This window comes from Haliaeetus albicilla, chromosome 7, assembly GCF_947461875.1.
Source record: "Haliaeetus albicilla chromosome 7, bHalAlb1.1, whole genome shotgun sequence".
NCBI lineage: Eukaryota > Metazoa > Chordata > Aves > Accipitriformes > Accipitridae > Haliaeetus > Haliaeetus albicilla.
In genome coordinates this window covers 17,414,399-17,442,284 of record NC_091489.1, presented here as the reverse complement: position 1 = coordinate 17,442,284, position 27,886 = coordinate 17,414,399, and the positions used below count along the sequence as shown (strand labels likewise).

The following is a 27,886-nucleotide window of genomic DNA, read 5'->3' as shown; positions in this document are numbered from 1 at the left end:
ATGAAGAACTATTCACGTAACTTGGGAGAATTGATTAATTTTGAACAAAAAGATGTACTCGAGAGCAACACCATTCGTGAAGATACAGCTTAGTAAAAATCATGGGAAGACAGACTTTCCCCCAGTTTCATTTAGTAAAGTCCATGACATCATCTGTCCCACAGACTTAAAACAAAAAAGCCCTTGTGCGCCCGCTACAAAATACTCGATTTAAAAGCGGCTTCGACAACTTCTGCCAGTTTTCCCCCCTCGCGACGTGGGCTCTCGGGGACACCGAACGCGCCCTCCGACGACAGCCGGTCACCAAGGGGGCGGCGGGCAGCGGCACACGAGGAGAACAGCGCCTGAGGAAAAACCTCCAGTGCCCGGGGCCGTCCTTTACCGGGGCACGCCCGCCCCCCGGCCACCGCGGTACCGGTTGCCGCCGGCGCCGACCGCCCCCAGTCACCTCACGGGCGAGCGGCGGTTGCCTCAGCCGCCGGTAAGCCACTCCTCGGGTCAGCGCGCCCCAGCTCCCCCGCCCTCCTCCGGCCTCGCTGCGGGGCGGCAGCGGCCGGCCGAGCCCCTCGGGGTGGCGGGCTCCCCCCGCCCGGCTGCGCGGCCGAGGAGGAGGAGGAGGAGGAGGAGGAGGGAGGGCGGCTGCGTGTCCCGGCCCAGCTCCCTTTCCTTCCGGGTTGCGGCCCGCCGCCGCCGCCACCTCCTCCTCCGCGCCCTGGGCCATGGGGGCGGCTGCCGGCGCGGACGCCCGGGAAGGGGTAGCGCCTCCGCTGGACCCCGGGCGCAGTCTGCCTCTGCCCCTGCCCCGGGGGGGCGGGAGCCCTGCGGCGTCCCAGGACAAGCTCTTCTTAATCAAAGGTGCAGAAAGCCTTCCTCCCCTCCCCTCCCTTGCCTGCACGGGTCAGGGACGAGCAGCGCCGGCTGCGGGAGCCCCGTGGCTGCCGCCGGGACGGCGCACGCGGCGGCCGGCGCCCGGGAGGAAGGCGTTTCTGTGCCCCCCCCCTTGCCGTAGCCCGAGGTCTCGCCCCACTCTCCCGTCCCCGGGGAGGAGCCGAGGCGTTTGGGGATGGCCGAGGCCGAGGCTTCCGGAGGCAGCGAGGAAGCCCCTACAACGCCGCCCGCCTTTTCCCTCCCCTTCAGCGGCGGCGGCGGGGCCTGCCGCCCCATGGCCACCCGCCGCCGGTACGGGGACGGGAAACGGGGCTACAAGGCACGGCGCGGGCCGCCCCGGCGCTGCTGGGCGGGATGCGGGGGGGCCCGAGGCGGACCGAGGGCAGGAGGGGAGCCGCCTCCGTCCCTCGCCCCGGGCCGAGGCGGGAGGACCGCGGCGGGGGCTTGCGGGAGCTCAGCCCTGCGGGGCTGCGAGCGGCGGCGGGCGGCGGTCCGCGCCCAGCCCTGCCGGGACGCCCGGAGGGGGTAGGAGCCGCGGGGAAAGAGGCGGCTCGTACGGGTCGGAGAGCGCGCCGCAGCTTCCTTAAAGCGAAGTTTCCGTGGCAGAAGCAGCAGCTCTCCCGCGCTGAATCCCAGCCGGGGGGGCGGAGGCGAGGGGCGAGCCCGGCCTCGCAGCAGAGCCAACCGTCTGCGCCGTCACCGGCGCCTGCGGGCGCAGCGGCGGCTGCCGGGGCTCGCTGAGCGGCCGCTCGCTGTGGGTGCCCGGGCTGCCCGCGCCCCCTGGCGGAGCGGAGGCCGGAGCTCCTCGCGCTGACCGGCCCAGGCCGCCCCGTCCCGGCGCGGCGGGGGAACGGCGGGGGAAGGCGGGCGGACCGCGGCCAGGTGGATGTGCCCCGCGGCAGGCACCGGGCGGTAACGTCTCTGTCAGCGCGCTGACGGAGGGGCACCGTTCCCTACCGCCGCACGCTTTGCCTACCCCTTGCAACGCGTCCCTGCCCCTCCGGAGGAGGCCGTGCATCGAGCTCGTCCTCTTTGAGGAGAAGCGAATTAAAGACCGGTCGTTATATCTGAAGTCGGGGCAATGTTGGTTAGTAGGTCTTGAAACGTAAAGTGCGGTGGGCGTGCGAAGTGCGGACAGCGTGTGAGGTCTTCCTGCTCCCAGGCGCAAGAGGCGCTTCACGGATTTCGTTGACGCGAGTACGGCAAGCTCTTTCATCACAGTCGTAGGATAGTTAATTTTTAAGAAGTGAGACCCAACATAAACGCGCTTTGCTTCTTGCTTCCTATTCAGGCCAGTTTTTTAACTGGTATTAGGAAAGGGAAGACAGGCTGTGGGTATCAATAGTTGCAAAGGAAGAACTTGTAACCCCCTGAAATGTTTTATTTTTAATATGAATCAGATGGTTTTGTACAGTGCACTCAGTCTTTGTAACAAGCCTTTTTCTTAAAAGTGGGCACATATGGCTACATGCGCCTTTGATGCAAGAACTGGAAGGGATCAAGGAACCCCAGGTGACTTTGGAAACACTCTGAAAGAACTGAGAAGTGAGGAATGCTTTCTATCTTGGGAAAGCTTCCTGCTAGTGTCATTTTCTTTTTTTAAACAGAGCATTAGAACATAAAAGAAGAAAGCTGAAGAGCAAGTGTTGCTTATGGAATGGTCTTCAGAGGTACTGGTGGATTTTCAGGTGGCTATTTGAAACAACAGTTGATGCAACAAAAATAATTGCATCTTCCTTTTGGGGAAGGGTGAGGTGTAGCCATAGAACAAGATGATTTTAGTAGCCTGGCTCTGAAGTGAGAGAGAAATTTTGAAGTATTGTGAAGAGGCATCCTGGGGTTTGAATGATTTTTGTGTGTGTGTTTGTAGGTTGAAAATACATACACTTGCCATTAATTTAAAAAATGCTCTATTTTAAAATATTCTTTCTTGCTTTCTTGCCATATTGAGTTAATGTAAATAATGTAGACAACTGTGCCTTTCTCTTCTGCATGTGCTGACAGATCTTAATTTTTCAGGTTTTATTTTCAAAACAGGTTTGGTTTTGTGGTTTGTGGTTTTTTTTTTCTCCCCTTAAGAAACAAAATCTTAAATTTTATTTCTTAAACTTTTCTTGACAGGTGGAATTTTTCTAGGTACTGTTGCTACAGCAGGAATGATAGCAGGTTTTGGCACCACACTTGCCATGACAAAAAAGAAGAACCCAGACTGGTTCAGTAAGGTTTGTTCCTTTTAAACTTTTCCAATTGTGATATGCAGGAAATAAGGATGCATCAAATGCTTTTTAGAAATGTTGATATATGTGGAGTTTGGCTGTACGAAGTTGATGGCAAGAGTGCTAGACTTAACTGAAGTCAAGAGAGGTAGGATTAAGTTAAAAATGAGTTCAGAGTTGGCACTGCTAAATACTTTAGTACTCGAGATTAGTTAAAATACATAAAGCTTACACTGTTTGCTGGAATCATACTACTGCTATATAATGGAATATAACTGATGGTCTGGTTTGATTCTGTGATGTGAACACGCTTCAGTCATGACCCTGTATCACCTCAGTGATCCAGTTCACCATGCAGTCCCACAGTGCTATAGTGAATTGGGAAGTGAAGTAACTGCAGTAGGGATGGGAACGAGGAGGTAGAAAGCCTGTAAGCTGTGGAATATGTAAGTGGAATAATTTAGTCAAAATTTTAAGCTCTCCACTCTCTTCCCACCATGTAAAGGGACTGATGAGAGTGAGTAACGGCTTGGTACTATGGGATCTGATGGCCAAAAATAATCTGATCTCGTGCAATTACTAACAGGATCCACCTGAGCGTTCTGTAGAAGAAAACTGCAAAGCAAAGCTAGCAATTATACTAATCTGAAATACAGCATATTTAATTGAAGAATGCTTTTTTCCTCACTAATGCTTTGTTACTGCCGAAAATGTAAAAAATAGGCCCTTAAAATTGATCAGTCTTGTCTCCACCGAGGCCTTAAAATACAACATATTTTACAGATGTTTTTAGGGAGCTGAGAATCAATCAGTTGTGCTTATTTTTAAAATGTTAATTCAATAACAATGCATATCAAGAGAAAAAAAAAACTTTCATTGCAGTTTCTATCAGAGCCTTTGTATCTGATCACTCCCAGTGTCCTTTTGTGGTCAAAGAGCGTGAGTTCCTTCCTTTGCCATCCTGTTTTCCTCTGCTGTGGCATAACTCATCCATTGCCTTTTCAGCAACAATAAACATGGGTTTCTTTTCTGCAATAGACAAAATAGAAAACTCCATGAGAAGTTATTTCACAAGCTATAGAACTATATTACAATAAGGAAGTTTTCTCTTTTTTTAACATAATTTTTTTTTAAACTTCCTTTTTCTTGAGCATTGCATTTTCTCCAGCTCACATGTATTTTTGGCTGTCTGAGCTGTCCTGTTATCAGTGTGAAATTTATCAGGAGTGACATTACATTGACATCTGAGAATATATATGCTGGAAATGGCACCAAGTGATACATACCATTTCGATTTTTGCTGAAAACCTGTATCTGCTACTATCCATGCAAATGAATTACACCAGTTTGCTAGCAAAAATCTGTGATTCCTGGGCCTCTCAACTTAAATACTGAAAAGTGTAGAAAGATGCTTTTTTGTCAAGGTACTTGTAGGTGAGCAATTTCAAAAGGGAAGGCTAAACTTTGAAAATGACTTAACTGTCTATAGAGGCTCTCTGAGGTACCAATGAGGTAAACAGTTTTGCAGTGGCACTCTTACTTAAATTTATAGTTTCTGCAAGTCATTTTTAATAACACATCATATATAGTAACAAAAACGCAACTATGAATAACTACAGATGATTGCATCCTTCTTGGATGTTCAATGCCTAAATGTTATTTTTATCCATGTTAAGGTTTGGCCGTAGTTTTACAGGTACTTTAAGCAAAATCAGCCAGCATTGCTGTTGAAAGAAGTAATCCTACCAGCCCTTAGTTTCTGGCAATTCATTCAAGTGCCTGTAAAGGCACCAACACTTGTGCTACTGGGTTGGTGAGATGATACTGGTTAATTCTGTGTTGGTTTTTTTTATTTCCTGCATTAGTTTTAGTCCAAGTCAGTCTTCTGATCCCCTTCACTGCATGACTGCTGTGTCTGTGCTGGCACAAGCTTGGGGGAAAGTCCTAAGGAATGAGAATTGATGATCAATGTTGGGAAGAAATGCGAGACCTAATCTTCTGGCATCTTTGCTGGCTTGTACCAGTTTTTGTGTCAGTGAAGTGACAGCATGCAAGTCAGGTAGAAACAGGAAGCAAACAGAATACAGCCTGGGACAGATTTAAATAGTTTTATGGGAGAAAAAAATAGCAATTTAGAGGGGAAGCTGTGGCATCACAGCATCATGGCTTCGTGACTGCATTCAGGCTTCCAGGAAGCAACAGTGTGAGACCCTACTCTTGTAGAGTAGCATCAGCGTTACTGGGAAGAGATAAAGCTGAAATTGCACCTACTGTACCTCCTCCGTGATAGTGAAGTGGATGTAAGCATTTGTAGGACCCGCACACAAATTGACTTGAAACTGAGATTACATAATCCTGTTTAGTAATGAACCACTGGAGAGACCTTCAGTTAAGAAATTATTGGGGGTGGTGGTGGTGGTAAAATTAAATGTTCAGATGTAGCAGCCTCCTTGTGATAAGTGTTCAGTTTTACCAGCATTTAGCCAGGTGTTTTATTTTACAATGGGTTAGATCATACAGAACAGTGAACATGCTGAATACAATCAACCAAAACAGTTGAACACGCCATTTATTTTAGGCACTGCTTCCTTTCAGACATACTGTTATCCACAAGGGGATAGTTACAGGATTGAGGCCTGTGTCTGAAAAAAACAATGTAATTTCTCCTTCTCCCACTTCCTGCTTATATCCTCCAGAAAAAAAAAAAAAAGCATCATCATCATATATTTTGGTAACCAAATCAGCTAATTCTGTCCTATATTTTCCTGGCCTGGTTTTTAGAAAGACTCAAGTATTGTTTAATAGCTTTTTTTTTTTTTAATTAAAGAGTTCCTTTTTTAAAAAATATACAGGAGCAGTAATGAAGAGATGACAATCTGGGCATAGAATAACAGGCTTGTGAATAAAACTCAGTTCTCTTAAAAATGTTCTTTTGTTGGTGACATCTTTTTCTCCCATGCTACTGCTGTCTTTGAAATTTTTTTAGCATTTCATTAATCAGCTTTCTTGATGCTCTGAACAGCATACCTGATAATCATATAACAAACTGTTCACAGAAATCCTTATCTGTGTACTTAACACCCCAAGGAATCAGCCTCTGACTGAACGCTGTTTGACTGCTGTCAGTAAAACCAAATCAATTGTTACCATTTACCCTTTTTTTCTGGAGCAATCAAGCATTTAAATACCATTCGGGTGGTGGTTGGGTTTTTTTGCCAGCAATTTTCACAGATAATGACTCCTATTTAAAGATTCTGAGTAGAGGATATTTTTGTCCATTCATTTCCCATCTTCTGAATGGGAGAGATTTTTCTGCCTGTTGTTGTATATGGTTAGACTATGGAAGCAGGAAAAATGTCAGAAATAATCATCAGCATTTTAAACCTACTCATAGCAGTCTCTACTGAAAGACTTAGGAAAGTTCATTAGCTGTGGTAAGTTAAAAATAGGACCTGGTATAACAGTGCGACTGGAGATCTCTGTTGTTTGTGTCTCTGTGCATGTATGTGTATGCTTACAGAGCATTGTTTTGTTAACAGCTTCCACTTTGGGATGTCCAAATCAGAATAAATAAGGATCAAGATACATTTTGCTTGTGTCCTTTGCAAATGTGTGTTTGTCCTTGGGTAACTGTGCCTACAGCTAAATCCTAAGGAAGAGTGTTAATGCTGAGGACTGTCTGAGGATCATTTTAACATTTCAATAAATAGAAAGCCAAGAGGAAAAAAAAACTACTGGTGCTATTTCATTGACCAAATACCATAGTGATAGGCACTACATATTTTTAATTATATCAAAGAAAGAGAACCATTTAAAAAAAAATTAAATTCTTTTTAAAGCAAGAATACAAAAGATTTTTTTCCCACTTTTTGTGATGATAGAAGAGTGCAGCTCTTTGGCATATTTTGGAGGAAAATTTTTTGGATCATTCTGCAAGTTAATTTCACTTTTCAGTATTTTAGACTGTAAATGAAAGAGTTCTTTATTGAATGTATTTGTGTGCCTGCACTCTCATTTATGTTTACCTCTAAGCAATAATTGTGTTTTTTTCCCGGAGATACCCAGTAAGTACGTAGGACTGTTTAGTTGTGTAAGGACTGTAGGTGCCAGTCTTTAACAGTTACCATCTGAAATCTATGTTTTTATGTGAAGAATTGAACAGTAATCCTTTGGGGGAAAAAAGCCAAGCCCTCTTGCTGACATTTACCACTATGAGCAAGAGGATTATGTCTGTCCTACTGCTGTTGCGGACTACACAGATTGAAGCTGTCCTGTATGAAATAAGTACAGTAAGATGGGCGTTGTGAGATGAGAATGGCTGGCTAATGGTGAACGTGCAGTGCAAATTGATTGATGTCAGCCAGTGTGTGGCTTATGCCCTTGGTAGCTGCAATGTGCATTTATGTGCTGTGGCAGAGAAGGTTTCATCTTGCTTGGGACCCCATCATGGCTGAGGCTCTATTCTTCTTGGCCTGAGGTGGCTTTTCCAAGTGAGAGTGTTTGTTTTTGGGACACATCTCATGGCATGCTTTTACACAACAGTATCTTAACAAGTGGTTAAAACCACCTACTTTCATTTCTGACAATAGACTGCAGAGCATTTTCTATGTTGCCACTTGGTGAACTCTGCAGGAGGATGGGTTCAGCGTTGTTGTTCACTCTTTACAAAATTCTCCTGAATAGTTTCCAGAGCTCCTTCAGAGTTGCAGCCCCTCAAAATCAGTCTCTCAGTCACTGTTATACCCTCTCTGTGTCAAGCTGAAAGCTACTCAGGTTCCTCCAGTTTCCTCATTTGCTGTTTCAGGAGCACAAATAAAGACCTCTAGGCCAATGGCTGCTCCCCATCTGTACTCCCCAAGAAGAAGTACCAAAATCAATGACATACGGTGATTATGTTCTGATGTCACTCGCATAAGGGTTTGTGACTGGTTTTGATTCAGTTTTGTATTTTGACTGGTGGAATAACTGAGTGTCGGATTCTTGTGCCCACGTAACAGTTGACTTCAGCATTTCTGGGTAATAACAACCATCCCCAGGTGGTACTAGCAACCATGAAAGCCACTTCTGGTGGGAAGGCAGCTCATCCATCCCCTTGCTTGGATCTTTGGGTCTGCTGGCAGCCATAACAGTTTCTGTGGCCACACTAGTACAGCTGGCAAGTCAGGAAAAATTCTAGATCACTAAGTTAACCTTTTTAGTTCATATTTTTTTCCAATTATTTTCACTTTGTCTTGATCACTTTATTTTTGGTTCTAGGGGATTACTGCCACCGCTGCATTACCAGAGAGCGGTTCATCACTGGCCTTACGGGCCCTAGGATGGGGCTCACTCTACGCGTGGTGTGGAGTTGGATTGCTCAGTTTTGCCATCTGGAAGGCTCTGGGTGTGCACAGTGTGAGTAGCAAGTATGATCCCCTCAAATACCATCTTTTTCCTTGGGTAATGCATCTTGGGGTGATATCTCTATACTACTTCAGCCTAGGAGTTATACCTTCATTCACCGCATGTAGAGTGAATAACCAGAGTGTGTACACACAGGGACAGCATTCTTATATCTGCAAAAAATGGGATGTTGTGGGAGGAAGAGTTTTGTCCTGCTTATGTTTATTTACACAGCTGTTTCAGATTCTTCATAAAAGAGCCAGTGTTCTAATTTAGAGACTAAAATAGTAGCTGCAAACTTTCTATATACTTCGCTTATTGAATTGAAGGCTACCCCCTGAATCCTATCTTTAGAGCAATCTGTTTATTTGTCCAAGTTCCATTTTTTGCATCAGGACACTGGGGACGTAAAAACTGGGAGGAAACTAGCTTGCTTTCTAGTGTGTTTCTGGAAGGGGCAAGAGGGCAGAAGATTGAGTTTGACGTACAGTAGAATGGTGGTCCATGGCATACCATGTCAAGGCAAAGAAACTTGGGAAGCATCTGTATGTCCCAAGAGGCTAAGGCTATCTTCAGTAAATTGCTTATGTTCCAGTGTTTCACAGTGTTGAGCGTGAACACTGAAGTTCGTGTAAACATTTTTGTTTGCCCCTAGTAATGAGCCATGACTTAAGAGTCCCCTGCAGCTATAAGTTTGGCAGAACTGTCTGCATCCTGTTTAGGACTAGGAATGAATAGACTTCCTTTACCTTCCATGGCAAATTATTTATATATTCAGGAAAGGATCTCCCAAAACTAAAAGGAGAAGATACTACTTCATCCCATTACTGTTCTCATTAATATCTGTATTCAAATTCTCACTTCTTGTCTACTCTGCTGATGTATCCCGTAGGTTACGATTTGGGTCCCAACATGCAGCACTGCACAATGCCTTGTTCCTTGGTTTCCAATGCTGATTCTCAATAGGAGCCAGTAAGGGAAGGCAATATACCAAAAAAGCATAGCAGGACATAGGAGGCAGCTACAATGCATTTTGTTTAAACTCACGTCCTCCTTGTGAGGCTGTGGTGGCATGGCAGAAGGGGGAGGAAGAGTGGGACTACCAGTTTATACTCTCTGCATGCTGAGCTACAACAGTCTGCTCAGTTTACTGTCAGTTATATCATCAGCCAAAAGGATTCATTTCACACTATGCTGCTGATTCTTATTTTCGTTCCGTCAGAGTACTTCTGATCCTGCCAAAGGACAGCAGAATCTGACCCTAGTCTGCAATTTACATTAACTGTTTCTAGGTAAGCTTAATTTTTACCTCCTTGAGAAGTACCGGCCTAGACCCACAGTTGACTGGTTTCCCGGTGAGGCTGCTTTCCTTGAGACTGCCTGACAGGCAACATCCACATAAGCCTGAGATGGCTGAGCCCCAGGATATGTTAGAGTCTGGTGGGGCTCTTGGCTACCTGGCAGCGGTGGCTCTTGTGTCAGAAGCATACACCACATTGCAGGGCATTTTAGAGACTTGTTGAGCATTCCTAGTCAGAAAGCTGCACCTTATTATATTCTGTGTTGTGTTAGTGTTGAAAGGAGGTGGGCAAACTGTATTTTAAGAGGCTCTTGCAAATACCTGTTGGTATTGGTTTCTGTTGTGGAGTGCTTACGTTGCACTGTAGTGCATAGTGAGAACTGCAGACACTGAAGGAAGCAGATTTCTGTCAAGAGACTGTCTGCACGTGATTTTGAGCAGTGCTGTTTCTGCTCACCACTGCCATATTTATTGCATTCACTCTAGACTTCTAAATTCCCACTACAGAAAGGAAACACATACAATAGTGCTACTCATTACTGCAGAATCAAAAATTAGCAATTTGTAAATTTCCTGTCATATGTTTCTTTTTCCTGTTTTAATATATATCTATTAAAATCAAATATATATGTGTTTAAATAGGAGGTACAAAAGCAGAAGTATGTTGAAAGTGAAATATTCTGACCAAAGAGAAGAGGTTCATTAGCATTAAAAATATATTTCTAGAGTAAGTCATCTTTGGTTTTTGATTGTTGTTGACACTTATTTGTGGGAAACTATTTACTGAAATTATCACTGAGTGAAATAAAGTTTCTTTCCACATAAACTGTTCAGACTGTGGAAGACACCGTAGATTTTACACTAAGCTCAACATTTTCAACTGATCATTTTAATTTCAGTTAAACATTTTTAAAGGAGGCTCTTACAGATTTACCTGAATAAAAATGTCTTGAGTCTTCGAGGTGGTTGAGTGCTGCTGGTTCAGTTGCTCTGTAGTACATGCAGGTTCCCAATACTTGTGGAGGTTCGAGGTACAATTTCAAACCTAGCATCAGATACCAAGATTTGAAAGCTATGAACTTAAGGCAGACTTTAGCCTGTGAAAGTGCTATACTGTATGTGACCTGAGGGAAGACTTGACTCATATTGATGCCAGGAATCTGTGTGAACTTAGGACAGAAAGCTTTGGCAACTGGACAAAGAAAAGAAGAGGTTCTGCCCAGCCTCTAAGCCTTACTGACTTTAACAGTAACCGGCTGCCTTTGGGACCTGCTAATTAGTGATCTGGCCCTGCTGGGCAGCAGCTTCATTTGTTTAAGAGCCACTAGTAATATTGATAACATTACTGACAGCTAATACAGTCGCTTGATATTAAATTGCTTCTCTTGATATTAAATTGTTAAGGGTAATAAAATTCTGATTGTAGGCACTGCAGATGTTTCATTTAGCAAACAAGAAAGCTGCTTCTGTCGTGTGTAGAAGTACATTAACTCCAGTGCTTTCTGAAATCCATTGCCAGCTCTGCCCCTGTGACTGTCTTGGTGGGATCTTGATGAATAAAGGACTGACCTTCACTTGCAGAGTTGGGAGGGGAGTTCCGAGTCAAGTATGACTGAGTTGCTAAGTGTTGTTTAATGCCTCGTGCCATCTCCAGGAGTCAAGTACAAGAAGCCACAGCGGAAAATCAGATGTGATGGGTTGGCAGGAATCACACCGAAAGGAGTAAGAGAGCTAGGAGATCTCAAAGCGTAGCTGGCTCGGCCAGGAAGGCTGTTGAGCAGTTCCAGGCCGAGGAGACGGCTGAAGTTCGCGCTCACCAGAGCTTGGGCTGGCTTTACAGGAGGAGGAGAACAGAGCTCGTCGGCGAATTTGGAGAAGCGCGGTGACGGACGTGCTTAGCGCTATTTGTGCTTTGACCTCTGCTCGCGTTAGCCACGCACGGGTTTGAAGCGATGGACTACTCAGTCGGCGTGACCGAGTTGTCCTAATCCTTACGTCGGTGTTACCTGCCCTAAACCCGTTGCGGTCGTAGTTGTGTCCGCAGGAAGAGGTGGTGAGCATCTCCCGCACACCTGAAAGGGTAGAACTAAACCAGCAAGGTGCTGCTCCGATTTCGGGGGGGGGGCGGGCCGGGGCGGGGAGGGGGGGAGGGTCTGTGCTGTTATCCTCCGCCGCGCGCCGGTGCGTTATTTCCCGCGGGGCGGGGCCGGGCCGGGCAGTCGCTGCTGCGCCGCAGCGACACCTGCTGGCACCGGCGGGAACTAAAAGCCCGTTTTGTTTTTCGCGCCGGCGGAATGAGCGGATTTCATCGTTTTGTAACGACCTGGGTTTTTAAACAAGGGATGCAGTACTGGCAAATGGTGTTGCCGTCAGTTAGAGCCCAGAGGAGTGGTTTCACTTGGTATCGTTGCCAAAATGCTATGATTTTTAATGTTCAGGGATGTTTCCTACGAGCGTAAATTATCGACGGGACAGTGAGCGAGTGATAAAAATAAGTGTTACTCTAAGCTTTGTGGCCGTTTAAATTAGCTTGTCATCACTTAGAAAGTCAGAGATGAAACGACAAGAGCAAACTGACACGATACTTCCTTGCTGAGTCATAAGTGCTGTAATTAATCTGTGTCCGTCCATCATTCTGAAGCAGCGTTGCAATTGCTCAGCAGTTTGTGTCATGGAAGGAAACTGAAGCCATGGTTCAGGATGCCTTGTCCTTACACCTTCTGAGACAGCCCGTGTTTCCCATAGAAGCAAGTCATTGCTGAGATAGGTTCCAGACACTGAGATGATGCACCAGCTTTGGTGATACTAGATTTTTATTTAATCTTTGCGGTTTATTGGTTCTTAAAACAGTGCTGTGACAATGCCTACTTCCAGCTCTTAAATGGCCTTATTGTTAAAGGTGGTTCCCTGTAGCTTTACAGTCTGCTGCTTTTTATGCCAGTGTGAAAACCCAGGGGTGATAGTAAGTAACTGATCTTTATATCTTGGTAAGGGAAGTAAAAGACTGTACGCTGTCTCAGGTTGGGTTGTTAATATCCCCTGACCGCAGTTACCGCTGCAGTAACTGTTGTAATCTGAGGACAGGCTGATAAGTAATAAACCCTACTAAATTCCAGTCAACTCTTATTCCTAAATGGAGAAGTGATGGATCATTGAGGACTTGGTTTGCTAATGGTTTAAGCTCTATTTTTCAATAATGTAAAAGAGAAATCTTCATTTTCAGAACCTAGAAGATGGTGGTTATGTAGTTTTATATTGTACCAGAAAAATAACCAGCTGTCAGTAATAGTCAGGCTTTTTTAACTTGCTTCCTGTAGTCTCTTGGGAAAATACTTGAAGTCAGTCTACCTTTGATTGTCTCCAGGCGTAGAAGCTCTGTCTATATTAGCAAGTATCATCAACCAGCAGCATTGGGACAGTGAAGCAAATGGAGACTGAGAACCTGGTATCTACAACCATTCCAGGGGATTTTTAAAATTTGGACTGACTCTGGCCTTGCCCCATGGCTTGAATGCCTGTTTGCATTTGGATTATGTTAGGTGCGCTCCAAGAATGCTTCTTCATTTTTGTGTCACCCTAAAGAAACGCAGTTCATGTGTTTTGAGGCTGTTCAGCAGTACACAAACTCAGGCCCAGTAATCACGGACAACTGGGAGACTTGCTTCCAAAGACGATAACTGATCTGAACTCATGGCTCAGCCAGACACACCCACAGCCTTCCTCTCTGATGCACTTTACAAAATAGAAGGACATGTGCTTAATAATTGACATCTGGCTTGAAACAAAATGGCACCACCTTTTTAAACAAGTATATTTGCTATTTAACAACTTCCACATCATGGCATTATCTTCCATGGCATTATTTACAGGGTTTTGAGCTTGCAACCTCAGAACCCTGTAGCTGCCCACTCCTGGTGCAGTGGACTGACTCTTCTCTGATGCAAAACACAGAGGTATTGAAATAAATTTTGTACAAAAGAATGGGTTTGGCCAATTTATCATTTAAATTTTTTTAAAGTTGAATAGTAGTTGAAACATCTTATTTCAACATTCTCCATATGAAATGCACAGTGAAATTTTTAATTTTCTATTGAAGAATAAATGGTGTTTCACTCAGTAAAAATTTTTACTAAGTAAAAAATTCAAAATTATCTTAAAGCTATTGTTGTTACAGTTGTCCTAAACAAGTATTTTCATGGAAGTTTGCAAAAATTAAACCTTTCTTATTTTATTTACCTATTCTACAAGTGTTATGATCCATCAAACTTTTTTGTTGCTTGGAAAAATGTTTCACAATTTTCTAGAAGTTACAGTTGAGTTGTAAACCCTTGTTTTCAATAAGCAGGTTTTTATTTTTAATTAAACTTGCAGTTATAGAATACTTGACAGGTATTAAAACACACCTATGAATGCCTGATGTTCTTTTTTTTTTCCTTTTTTTTTTAACTGTCAGCAATTATGAGCCGTCTTTTAAAAGCAGAACAATACCCTCAGCCCTTGTAGACTGAAGCATGCAACAATTAACAAACAAGATAAATTATGCTTTAAAAGCCCTTTTGCTCTTCATGCCCTCAATAAATTAGGTTTTATATCCTCAGAAATAAAAGCATTCTTTCTCCCATAGGAAAAGGGCCAGGATGATTCATATGTAGGTTTGTGAGATTCTGATTGTTGCTTCCACATCTGCTCCATGGAGAGCTGGAAAAATAGTGAGAAGAATTGCCGAGCAATTTGTGACTAATATAGTTATAAAATATTAGTTTATCATTTTTATGGTGACTCCTAATGAAATATCCTGTTTTTCATTGATCTTAAACTTTAAGATATTAACAGTCTAAAACGATTGCACAGCTGTAAAGAGACATCTAAAACAATTAAAAGCAATATAGGGAATATATGCTTGCCATGGCTCTGTTGGTAAGGACATTTCCTAGGTGGGTTGCTTTTCTCTAGGGGAAATCTAACCTCTAAATCACCATTTCAGGCATAAAAATAATAACATCCCACCGCTTATTTTGAGAGGTATTTGATAGAATTTTGTGAGACTATAGTCATAGGTACAGTGTAAATACAAAGAAGTATTGGCTTTAAGGATGGATTAATTTACAAAATAAAATGAGAACACGGAGACATAGTCTTCAAAAAATACTGGGTTTGGCATCTGTAAATAGTAATAAGACCTATAGATCTCTACCAAATACAGGCATATTGCAGTGGCTGAATTTTTATGCTATTCCATAAAGGAACAAATGTTGCCATAAAAGCATTACATCTCCTAGAATCATTCTAGAGTAATTCTTAGATTTTTCGTTGTTATTAGTTTTTAATTACAGTTGTATTTAATCCTCACCTAAGTATTACTCGTGAAGTTTCTATTCCTTATCATGCTTATGTTTGATTGCATAATAAAAACATATCTTTTCCTTGCTATTTCATGATCATATATTTCAATATAAATCATATCTGCCCAGTTTTTTAACATTCTTTCATTTCCTCAATACTTATTTAAATTCAAGCTCTTAGAAAGAAGATGGAGTACTAGTACAAGTTAACACTTCCTCCTCCTGTTTATAAAAGGTTTTTCTGTGCTGCTTACATTGCCTAATTAGTTTGGTGTGGAGAAGACTTGCTTCCACAGATATGTACTGCTTTCATTTTATCCGAGAAGTAAAGAAAAGAAAAAGTCACCTATGAACTTCACTGTATAGCTGGGAAGGCAGAATGCTTACTCAAGGAATAAGATCATAGTTTACCTACTGGAAAGCTGCTACATCTGCTTTATGAATAGGGACAGCTGTAAGTAACTATTTCAAGAATATGGGAAGACTGTAACTGTAGCTGTCTTTAGGAATTATTCTGCTGTGTCTTGGGAAAGACTTGTAGCTGTTAGCTGCCACCAGCCTCTTAAGCAGCTAGAAAGAATAAAACCGCGTTCAGCCTGTGGTCTGAAATTGCCTCTTGTCCTGGTTTCAGCTGGGATAGAGTTAACTGTCTTCCTAGTAGCTGGTACAGTGCTATGTTTTGAGTTCAGTATGTGAAGAATGTTGATAACACTGATGTTTTCAGTTGTTGCTCAGTAGTGTTTAGTCTAAAGTGAAGGATTTTTCAGCTTCTCATGCCCAGCCAGCAAGAAAGCTGGAGGGGCACAAGAAGTTGGGAGGGGACACAGCCAGGGCACCTGAACCAAACTGGCCAACAGTGTATTCCATACCATGGGACGTCCCATCTAGTTTAGGAACTGGGAAGTGGGGGTGGGGAATCGCCGCTTGGGGACTGGCTGGGTGTCGGTCGGCGGGTGGTGAGCAATTGCCCTGCACATCATTTGTACATTCCAATCCTTTTATTATTACTATTATCATTTTATTAGTGTTATCATTATCATTATTAGTTTCTTCTTTCTATTCTATTAAACCGTTCTTATCTCAACCCGCAAGTTTTACTTTTTTTTTCCTGATTTTCTCCCCCATCCCACTGGATGGGGGGGAGTGAGTGAGCGGCTGCGTGGTGCTTAGTTGCTGGCTGGGGTTAAACCACGACACCTCTGTGGAGCAGTTCCACGTCACTGTAAGTGCACGAGTGGGTTGATCCGCTTCTTGGCTGTATGTAACTGAACTATCCGTGTACAACTAAAATCTGAATAGAAGCATATCTGATAGATGCGAATTACTCATGCTACGTCTTGGTCCTGTGGGATCTTCCTGTGCTTCTTTAAGTGTGGTGGTATGGCCATGCTTGTGTTACCGTTCTCTGGTCCAAGACCCTGGCTGCTCTGCTTGCCTAGAGGCACCCAGCTGTCCCTGCCTGGCTCTGGGTGTCACACTGGCTCTGGCAGGTTTCCTGCATGGAATTCAGCCCCGGTCATGGCATCGAGGCTTATGCGTCACTGGAGAGTTTTGGTTTTGTGCTGGCTCTTTTCCCAGCCATGAATCTCACTTGTGGATGATATGTATCATGAATTCCTGGACATATGGAGGAAAAAAATTACTCAGGTTGCCCTTTTCAGGAGCTGCCTATTTGCAGACAATTCATGTTTTTAATTTAATTCAGAAATCCAAATTACAGCACAGAAGAGCTTACAGAGTTGGGACACTCATCCTGAGATTTTGCATCTATTAACCAACTTGCTTTATACATTTAGATATTTAACCTATTTTAAATTTTAAATTACTTCAATATTAATTTTTCAAATTGCCCAGGGTGACTAAGGAGCAATGACTAATACACCATAATAGACTAATCATGTGGATGTCCTTTCCAGGCACCCAGATTTGAAAGTAAGATTCTGCAGAAATAAATGTCATGTTCCTCAGTGATTTCAAAAGTGTTTCACTCCATTTTTCCGCATGGCATGAAAGCATTTTGCAACAAGATGGTATAATCCAAACTTTGTACCATTACTTTTATTTTGAAGCCTGATGCAGCATCACTGAAATCAATGAGAACAGGCTTGAGAATGAGACACTGACTTCATCTACTTTGAGATATCATATACTACAAAAACTTAAGTCTGTTGTATTGTATTTCAGAAAGATCAACATGGAAATGTATAAAATTTTAAAGGATACTCCTGTATCTGTGAACCTAAGGAAGTTACTTTTTTTTTTTTTTCATATTGTGGTTTACGAAATTACTGTCTTGGTGTATATAATTAATAGCTGTCTTTCCCATTGATCATAATTAGCTAATCACTTCCTTTTTTTTTTATTCAAAATAATCTAACCTTAAACCAGAACAGTTTTGTTTTCTTTAGGTTTTTCTACTGGAATGGCATCTTCTTCCTTTTATGGTAGATGCATAGAAAGATACTTTCAGGCTACCAGTTAACAATCCCACTTTTGGGAGCTAAGTGACATTCGCACAGAAATTAAACCAGACAAAGTGGGGCTAGTAAAACACATTTGTGATGCAGACCACCTGTCTTCCCATTTGTGAAATGCATCCGTGTATGAATGAGTAACATGGCTGCTGCATACTTGGAGAAGTAACATGAGGAAGGTATTTCACGTGTTTTCTCTCTTCATGTGACCCAGGCATTGGAAAAGAGAGGGCCTGACGCTTGTGACTTGACAGCTCTCAGTAGTTCACCAGTAATTTGAGACAGAATATGTAGTAGCTGTGGGAGGCTACTACATATGTGTAATGGTTTGGGAAGTGTGAGAGCTTCGTTCTAAGCAGTGACGATCCTCTCCCCCTCTCCCTATAAAGTTCACTTAGGTTATTTTCATGTTATTTTTCTTCTAAAAAATACAGGACATGTTTTACCCAATTACACAGTATTTACAGGGATAAGTTTCTGGAAAAACATGTCTATGTGTGTGTTTAATTTTAGGCATGGTAAATGACCCTCTGATTTCAAAGAGAGTACTCAACACTGCGTAAGGTTAAGCATGGGACGGGGGGTTAATATGAGCTCTTGACTTCTCTAGGTGGTTTAAGAAAATTCTGCTGCTGCTTTTCTCTATGCAAGCCTGAAACACTGGAATCAGCAAACAGGTTGTGAACAGTGTACTATGACAGTACAGTGTAAGGTAGTTAAATATTAGGATGTATACTACCGGAATTGACCCTCTGAGGGCTATTTTCATAGACGTGTAGTTCTGAATAATCCGAACATCCATAATGGCTTTGCCAATGAAGTGTAAGTTCTAAGAATATGAACCAGGACTATATTTTCCATGCTTATTTTAGAGATCAGGGTGCAAACTGGCACAGGGTGACCCGCAGTGAGTGCCCCATTTTACACTAAGAATCGGAGAATCGCCTTCAGCCAGCAGGCTGTCTGCTCTGCTTTTTGAGCACTGTAGGGGCTCAGTTCTTGCTGTTATCAACAAATAGCTTGCTATTTCTCTATGCAGACCTTGGTAATGGTTTGCTAACAGGGGTGACAGCAATCATTTTAAGATTTGGGAAAAGGTGGCAAGAACAATCCTCTCTGATGCTTTTAAGTCCAGGGCAGCCCATCTCCATCCCTCATGAAATGGAAGGTGGCTGAGGAGAACACAGGGCATGTACATACTGTATTCTGCTGCCAGTCGATATTCCGGTTCAGGGCATCTAACCTCATTTCACTTGGAAGCTAATGTAAGCAGTTCTTACTGGTATGAGTACTAAAATAGGAAACTAATAATTCCTAGAATCTAGGTTGGCTTATTATGGATGTCAGACATTAAAGAGAACATTTCTTCCTAAAACTTTCATTCTAGGATTCAAATAGACTCTTTTAGCCTCTCTTCCATTCATTTTAGTATGAACGGCCACATAAGTGCTCTCAGTAATAGTGCTAGCCCAATTTTTGCGTGACATTCTGTCAACGATGTACATTAAAAAGAGATTATTAAATGGAAGATGCTTTTAGGTCCCCATATTTTTGCCACCTGAGGCAGGATCATTAGGTTAAGATAAGAAAATAACAGTGATCTGTAGCTATTACAGATTATTTAATGCAGTAAGGTAGATGATACCCTTTTAGAAAGAAGCCTGACAGTCAGAGGTGGAACAGTTACTGTAATTTATTTGGCAAGAAAAAACAGCGTCAAGCTTTGCAATATCTGTGATAAAAAAAATAAAATTCACTTGAGTGAAATTCACTTCAGAGTTGCCTCCAGGAATGGAGCATGCTGGAATGTTAAATCAAGAAATGTGTTACAAGCCACTCGTGTACTGCTAGGTTCAGAAGCAGCAGCTGAGAGAGTGGCCTGTGATACTGATGGCAGCAGAAAGAGGTAAAATACAATCAGCTTTTAGTGCTCGGTTTACTGCAGCATTAATTGAAGACATTATCACAGTTGAACCGAGTACCCCAGTGTCAGTGTGGCTGACAATAATAAAGAGGCAGCCATTTCAGTGAATTATTTCAAAACATTCCAGTACTTAGCATATAGCACATTAGCTTTCATAATTAAATTAATGCCTTTTGATTTGGGACCACTGGCATGTGTATTGTGGAATCTGGAGGAAATACAGGAGAAGATTTCCAGGAAGGGAGAGAAGAGAAGAGACCTCCCGACTAGTATGCCTACTAAAAAGAAAAGGCAAGGCAAGACACAGATTCCTAATTGTAGCATTTCCCTCATCAAGAAGTGTGCTTGTCCCCTGAGAGGTAAAGCAGGTAAAGACAAGGTCCCAATCCTTGCACCTCAAGTGTGCCATATTAATAGAACATAAAGCTAGATTTATCATCTTCACAAGAAACTCAGCACACTGCAGGAGGTGACTGGACACCAGTAAGCCCAATTTGTTGAAGGACAGCTAATTTACATGTTTAGTGAACAAATTTTACCTTCACTACTAGGATCATCTGAAGTTCCAATGGGCCTGGTATGATACTGTCAACCAAATGCAAGCAAGAACAACCCCAAGGCCAGTCTGAGTTACTTTGCAGGCCAAATTTAGTCCTAAATATATTAAATAGGGTTTGGCCAGTCAAGGCCCAGGATATTGAGCTGACGGTCTCTGACTGAAAGAAGTCATGGCCTAAAATTTGATACTAGAGCCATTCATAAGCAGGCAGACATTGTCACTGGGAGAGAAGGGATAGGAACTTTGGGGTGCAGTTTCCATGGTTATTTATGTGTGTATACACTGGTTCCATTACATCAGAGAACAGTTATTTTTCAAAGTCTTCTCAATGCTTGTAGGCAGTGTGGCAAGTGAACTTTAGAGGAGCTCAGAATGCAGGGAGGACAGTGGCAAGCATTTGGAAGTACATTCAGGATAGGAACAAGAACAAATGTGGAAATGGAGGAAGAAACTCAGAAGCTGGTGTTATTAGTGGAACAGAAGAGAAGGGGGAGATACCTTAGAAGTCCAGATCAAAGCCCTAATGAAATACCATACTGCACTTTCTTGCTGGGAGGAGAGGGAGACGAGGAAAATAGAAGTCTGTGACTAGTACTAATTGCGTTGCTTAATGTATTATTAGTGAGAACTCAAAAACTTGTGGAGAGAAATAATAGGGTGTGGTATCTTTTAAATTGTATAGAAATGAAAACTTCTAGTAAGAGTTGGTAGCTGTGACATTTGTACTGTGAAGAAATTGGCCCCATTTAGACATACCGTGAAGTGAAGACCTTGTGTATTAGTGAGGCCCATGCCAGTCACTGTAGGTAATTTTCTTAAATAGCTGACAACTTAAAGCATAACATTGAGAATGCATAGTGGTGGTCAGCTTGGCATTATGATTTATTAAAATAGCTCACTGTCCAGGAATCACAAAGGAAGAAAGTGTGTGGAAAAATATAAAACATGGTCAAAGTTGTGAACTGCAATGAAAAACTATTTTTGTGCAGAGGGGGCTTGTGGAAAAGGGCATAGATGCTGGCAAGAGAGGAAATGGTAAATGAGATGTTGAGTCTGGCATCACTTAAAAGAGGTTTTACAAATAAGCATCAAAATCTGAGAAGACAATGCTGAAGAAATTTCTCAGGGAGTCTTAAAAGCAAAAGAAAGATGTTGAATATTTCAGGTTTGGTCCAAGTGTTAAGGAAAAATTGCTTTTCCAGGAAATGAGTTGCTATTACCTGCAGAACATAAATTAGCATTCTGAGGAGAGAAAAATCTGAATGTTCTTAAATCTGCAGCTGCTAGCAGTGTTTTAGTGCTTTCTAAATAAATACCTTTTTTCTTTCAGAACAGAACTATGGTGTTTTATTTCCCAGACAAGATTGTTTTTTGTATTCGAGGGTTAGGGTTTGGCATGTTAGTAATTATAAGGTAGCTGTTACAGTGAGGAAGCACTGTAGTTTTCTGAATGGAGAAATTTGTCCCATTGTCCTCTTTTTGGAGGTTTTATTATATAATTGCTTTTAGTTTTCCTTTGGTTTTGTGTGTCTTCAGTGGAGTAACAGAAGTGTCCTGTAGGGCTTCTGAGTGTGTCATTTAAATTTGCCACTAAAACAAATTTACAAGTCTGAATTTAGAAACAGCCAAAAAATCTGCATTGCACCAGACCATTATCTGGTATAAAATTTCCAATTATGCCAGCTGAGCTAGAGTAGTTTACATCAGGTTAGGATCTGACCATTCCTGTGTTACCAAACACCCAGATAATACTTAGACTGAGATGAAAGAGTAGAAGAGTTGGTTCACTCTTTAGGAAGTAAAAAATGTTAAATAAATTGAATTCTTTCTGCACATCAGAGACCTGGGATAACTTAATTACAGAGGACTGGAAAAAACAGCTAAGCCAAAGCTCCTAAAGCATTTCCTACTGTAAATACTTATATTTAATTGTCAGCAATCGTTTAATGTAATTTGGGCTGTTCTCTGCATCAGCTCTGATAGTGGTGTTTGTTATTCTTGAAAATATTAGCTGTCTATGAGAGCTTTTCATTTTTAAATGAGAAACAAAAATATTAGTTTAGGAACAATTGTGGGTGATTGTCAAGGTTTTTAAAAACCAAGAACACATAATTAATCAAAACAGCTATCTGATCAGAATAAAATATAAAGCAGACAGTGAATTAGTTTTTACATAAGCACACAATCCAGATAAAACAAAAAGGATAATTTGGCTCTGAATTTTCCTCCTACTTTATATAACATGTATTTTTATTTGATTAGCAGTACCCAGGCATTTTTACACAAAAGCTTGAGTTCTAAAATGCTTTCATCCATCATAGTTTGTTATTGTCTTAGTAAAGGATTGGTAATTTCTTTGTAAATTGTTTCATTCTTTGTATCAGCTCTAACTTGAATAATTGCATTCCAGCAACATCTCTCTAAAGTCAGAATTATTCTTACGTAGAACGACTTGAACAGAAAATGGCCCAAAGGTGTTTGTAAAAAAAATGATGACCCATAGCACACAAAATACAGAGTATATTAAAGAAGATGCCCGTGTGTCTGTTCAGAATATCTAGATTTCCTGGACCCTCTCCATGGGACATACTGCCTGAGACAGCATTTGGTCTTCAAGAGGTCATTGCATCCAGTACTTGAATACCACATCCTGTCTTCTCTGCGTGAATGTCATAGATTCTGTAGAGCTTCCTAAAAATGCCAGTCCAAACTTCCCCTGTACATCCTGCTGTTTGCGTAACAGGATTTTCACTGATTTGATGTTTTCTATGCCTATGCTTTAAAAATATATTACATGTAAAAATGTATGTAAAAATTTTGGAAGAAAGAAACCCGCTAAATCTAAGTATTATCTTCAAACAGAAGTGATTTTTAAAGAAATTAAATTTAGTTTTGGACTGGCATGTCTATTGAATCAGACATTGGTGATAAAACTGTTGTCATAAATATAGATTTGGCAGTTGGTATTAATGTATTGATATACAGAATATAAAACTAGCAAAATTCCTCTTTCACGGCATTTTAATTTAAAAACAGTGAAAGACAAGCTTAGTCCTATATATAGTGTATTTATACTAACGTTTAAATTTGAACAAGACTTTGTTTTGTCACCTGTATCCATACTGTGGGATAAACCCAAACTGTCAGAGCTGACCAGTATTTTTTTTTCATCCTTGTTTTAAAATCCTTGAACAGACCTATTGGGCCTTTAATCCATTACAAGTGTAGAAAAAGGCACTGCAGTCAAAATATGGGCCCATTCTACGGAGGTAATTTTCCTCTAAACAAAAACATTTTAAATGGGTGTGTGTATATATAGTAGTTCATATAACAGTAGTGAATCATTCAGGCAAGTGTTCCAAATTAGGCACGTCAGTGTGGTGCTTTAGAAGGGGGGATTGTTGTGGGTCCCTCCATAATTTTTTTCGCTTTGTTAATTAAACCAACATAATCAGAGGGAAAGTCTTAATTTTCTGTTATTTTTAAAGTCTTTTTACCTCTTCTTTACCTCACACAGCTTACTTTGTGGAATAAGCCTGGGGTTCATGGTGCTACTTTATTTGCTCCTTACCAACAGTTAACTAATTTCATTTCTTAATCTCTTTTATAGATGAAAGAATTCCAAACTAAAATGCAATCAATGTTTCCAGCAATTCCTAAAAATACTGAGTCCACTGTTGAATGGGAAGACCTACTTAAATCCAAGTGAAAGACTCAGAGCCATTTGGAAGTGTCTTTTTTCAGCAAGAACAGGAGTGGAAGTAGCAGAAGTGTCCCATCCGAAAAATAGAGAAGAAAACTCAGACTGAGCAAGTTACTGACTGAGTTCACTGAACCTGTGGATGCCAGTTAACATCTAGCAGCAAGGGAATTCAAAACAAAACAAAGCAAAACAATTTATATTTTACTTTTCAGCGTGCTTGGTATAGTTCATTTGTGAGGAAATGAACCCTCTAAGATAAGTCGGATCCAGCTTGAAAAAAGACTCTATTTTATGAAGACTTAACAAAGAAACCAATCTTCAGTAGTAAATATAAGGACAAAACGGCAATGAACTTTTATCCCATCCTGTGTCTTAAGAGGAATTTTAGGAAATTTCTCCAGAAAACAAAGAACAGTACTTTCAGTGACATGTCCCATTAGGAATGTAACCATCAAGTCAATTGTGACAGATCTGTTACTGAGCCTGAAGGTAAAGCATACAGTGCACTCTTCTAAAAATAAAGGAGATATTTAAATTTGCAAGAGAAAGTATCTAAACCAAACTATTTTTATATGTCTGAAGGGAAAGTTTAAAACATCCCATATGCAAATAGTGACCTACTGGGCTCCTTTGTAGAGCATCAGAAGAGATCTCTACAAAGTGCACTGTTTTCTCAGTATTAGCTTTTTTTATTAGATCCCACAATAGTGAATCTGAGAGTTTGCATAAGTGTCTCTACTATATTTGTATAGCTGTTTAAGTTGTAAATGAAAAAGGTATAAAATAGTGAGACACCCAGTCTGTCCTACATGAATATTTTCAGCTAAGGAAGTGTATGGGCAGGGCTAGTTTTTTTGTATTTCAGTAGTTTCTGTGGCTCTTCTACCAGGAGAAGCAATATGACATTTCCCACACTGCAGTAATCTCGTGAAGTGTGGGTGTAAACTAGGAAGAATAATGCCTTACTCAAACATTATATTTGCAGAACTGTAGATCTGTAAAAATCCAGAAGTAAAAAAAAAAAAAAAGCTATCAGTGAACAATCCTTTGTTGAATGCTCAATTATCAGATTTTTTTATTAATTGCACACAGTCCAATTAGTCAGTTGTCAGATTTAATAAAGTCCTCTTAAAACCTGTCTTTTGTGATTAAGTCTTTATATTCCAAGGAAAGAACATAAAAAAAAGCTTTAAATGTCAGATGAATAATAGAGAAGTATGGTTTTCCTATGAAACATGACAGCACTAAAATAGTATCTTTAAAGCAATTGAAGCGTAATAGTTGACATCTTTTCCATAGCTTGATGCTTGTAATCCAATATTAAATAAATTGTGGTGAATACTGCCATCATACGCACATGAAAAATGGTACTATTTTCATATTTCTCTTAGTTTGTATGCATGGTGATACCTATATTGCCTATGCTTACTCATATTAGTGCTGAGTTACCAAGCTTAACAAGTAGCCATGTCATTAAAACTGGTCAAGTACTAAACTGAACTAAATAAATGCAAATCACATGATGTCCTTAAGGTTGCTTACCTTTAGTTTCTGAGGTGGGATTCAGGTCATTTGTCTTTATCTGGATTAAGTAACTCACCTGAATCAATCATCCCAAGTTCCCTGCACAGTCAATGGAGAAAGACAGGACTGATCAGAGGGTGACTTGCACTCTACTGAAATGAATGGCTGTTCCTGAAATTGTACAGAGCATCTGACCTGACCTACCTGCTGGCTGCATCTGAAAAGAGCCGCTCTACCCTTGCTTACCTCCCATCAGCACAGTGGCTGCATGAGAACACAGTTCAGGAGAAACTGGAAGAAAAATGAGTGGTTTTCTAGCACTTTAGAGCTCTCAGTTAAACAAGTGCTAGTCCTGGCACAAGAGAGCTGTCCCTTCTGGCAATGGTTAGCCATTGGATCAGTGTAACTGTACTAGAAAAAAAATTCCCTTATGACAGATAGGATGAATTAAATCTGGAGGTATCCAGTTATATGGACAATACCAGATGATGCTCTTCAAAAAATCCTAACATAGTGAAATATACAGACAGAAATCTTTACAGTGGAATCACACTCAGAGGGCAAGTACAGAGTGATCAAGTAAATCCATGTTGAGGTATAAGGCTGAACATAAAACATCTTCCAAAGAGAGAGGAATTCATAGATCATCTTCTTCCAAGCTTTATTCTGTGCTTTTGGCTGGAAATAGGTTTTCTCTAGATAAAGGTTTGTGTAGAAGAGTGCAAGGATAATGTAAAAGTAAATCAAGTCTCAATCCACATGAAAAAACATGGGAGATCTTGGATTTTCTTTATTGCACTGTGCAGCTCTTTTCACTTGGTGAATGTTCTGCTGGTTTTGTGATTAATGGTTCATTTTTTCTCTCTATGAAAATATTTGGCAAAAAGTTACTGGAAACCACAACAAAACCCTGAACAAATAGAGGTGAAAAGTACCTAGTACACCAATACACCAGCTAGATACCATAACGTATGCAGTTATTGCAACTGAACAAACAAAATCAAGCAAAACCCAACAACAAACAATATACATCAAAAAAATAAAGTTTCAAGACTTAAATACTGGAAATAGACACTGGCACAAGACAAGTTGGTGGGTCCAGTGGCTCTCTAATTGCTTTCTCTTTTATTTAAAAAAATTGCTTACACTCTTTCTGCGTCAAGGGAGAGTGTAAGAATAAACCATGGAAGAGGAAGTTTATTTTCATTATCAACTTTTCCTGTGCAAAAAGTTACGCTAAAATAAGGGGATGTTTGCAACACTGCTATTCAAATTGGGTAATGTAGCACAGCTGCAGTGAGTTTCAAGTTGTTTCAAGTCACTTTTCAGCTGGCCTCAGTGTTTCATTTACACCGATTCTTCACCAACTTTCTGGTCACATTGAGTTATAGGAATAATGGAGGCCATGTGTGTGCCTAAAATGAGCCTGTAGGCTAGTACTTCATAATACATGAGCTCCCTCCATACTTCTATGTTGCTTAGAAGCAAAAAGAGAAATAGGAAAATGGTGTTGAAAAGAGATCAGTATGGCAGATGACTGTGTGAGGAACAGTGATGGGCAGGCTGCTCCACCATTCTCCTGCTTACCAAGGGAGCCTCCACAGTACCACCAGCCCCAAGGTCAGTAACAGTGTCTTTGCTGTAGAAGGTGGCAAATGATAACAAACTGGAAATGCTTGTTTAATTTGGTTCACTGCCCACTCTGGCAAAAAAGTCTCAGGGGCTTTTGCTGTGAGTTTTATCACCTACAGCATCTGCTGACTTAAACCACGCTCATCATTTTAGAAAATTCAGGTCACCTAACATACATGCAGAGCAGGGTAGCTGTCATTCAAAAATCTCCGGAGAGTTACATGCCTGAAACTCAATTAAGGATGAAGAGCTGAATCAACACTGCGAGAGTCTGGGCTGGTGGCTGCCGAATTTCTAGAGGTTTTGAACCTGATAGGCCAGAAAACAATCCCATCTCGGCAAATGGTCTATTTTAGCCATCGGGATTAAGCTGACAGAAGTTTTCTGTAATTTGTCTATTTCTTTAATAGCAGGGGCATATTGTTAAATTAGTTAATGGGAAGAAAAAAATGTTTAACAGTTAATGTGATGCTTTATGTGGCACACCATCTGTGTATTGTGTGCTGAATGTCCCTGGATGTGGAAGAGAGGAAATCATACAGAATTTCAACCTTGTCTTCTTTACTGTCATTATCTTGGGCAAGTATGATAAATAATCATATTTATCTTCTGGAGCATATACAGTTTTAATCAACCTATTAACCAGGAAGACATTTTTCACAGACTTTGGAAGACACAAGAAAGACATTATCTCCCCATAAGCAATCCATTTCATGGGCGCTGAGCACTAGAAACTTGGAATGGAGTGAACAAGACAAGTTATTTTTCCTTTCACATCTAAATAAAACTATTTGCCGAGACTTTAGTCAAGGACATTTGGGAACTAATCCTGAAATTCTGGAAGGGAACAAACTGGCTTTTGTAGACTGTCATGCAGAAAGTCTAAGAGAAATTTTTAAACCTCCATGTCCAGAAATCATCAGTTCTATTTGGTTGAACACT

At 41.3% G+C, this 27,886-nt stretch overlaps 1 protein-coding gene across 8 annotated transcripts; it reads left to right on the top strand.

Moving 5' to 3' along the window:
- Positions 1–616: 616 nt before the first annotated feature.
- On the top strand, positions 617–25,140 carry TMEM242 (transmembrane protein 242). 8 transcript variants are annotated; one of them, XM_069787088.1, is made up of 6 exons: positions 722–855; positions 2,496–2,576; positions 3,010–3,110; positions 8,361–8,498; positions 11,441–11,508; positions 13,151–15,898. In XM_069787088.1, exons 2-6 carry the CDS (start codon positions 2,546–2,548, stop codon positions 13,206–13,208), a joined length of 396 nt encoding a protein of 131 aa, XP_069643189.1. In that variant the 5' UTR covers positions 722–855; positions 2,496–2,545; the 3' UTR covers positions 13,209–15,898. The 8 variants fall into 8 exon arrangements, with proteins under 8 accessions (XP_069643183.1, XP_069643184.1, XP_069643188.1 ...); XM_069787089.1 differs by lacking the exon at positions 722–855 and adding an exon at positions 882–1,179; XM_069787082.1 differs by lacking the exon at positions 2,496–2,576 and having other exon boundaries at positions 617–855; positions 13,151–15,885.
- Positions 25,141–27,886: the final 2,746 nt, after the last annotated feature.

Bases quoted from the DNA above. Each gene is read 5' to 3' on its own strand.
- TMEM242 (XM_069787082.1), top strand. From the start codon at position 720: ATGGGGGCGGCTGCCGGCGCGGACGCCCGGGAAGGGGTAGCGCCTCCG. The intron at 856-3,009 runs GTGCAGAAAGCC...TTTTCTTGACAG, and splicing joins CAAGCTCTTCTTAATCAAAG to GTGGAATTTTTCTAGGTACT. The intron at 8,499-11,440 runs GTGAGTAGCAAG...TGCCATCTCCAG, and splicing joins AGGCTCTGGGTGTGCACAGT to GAGTCAAGTACAAGAAGCCA.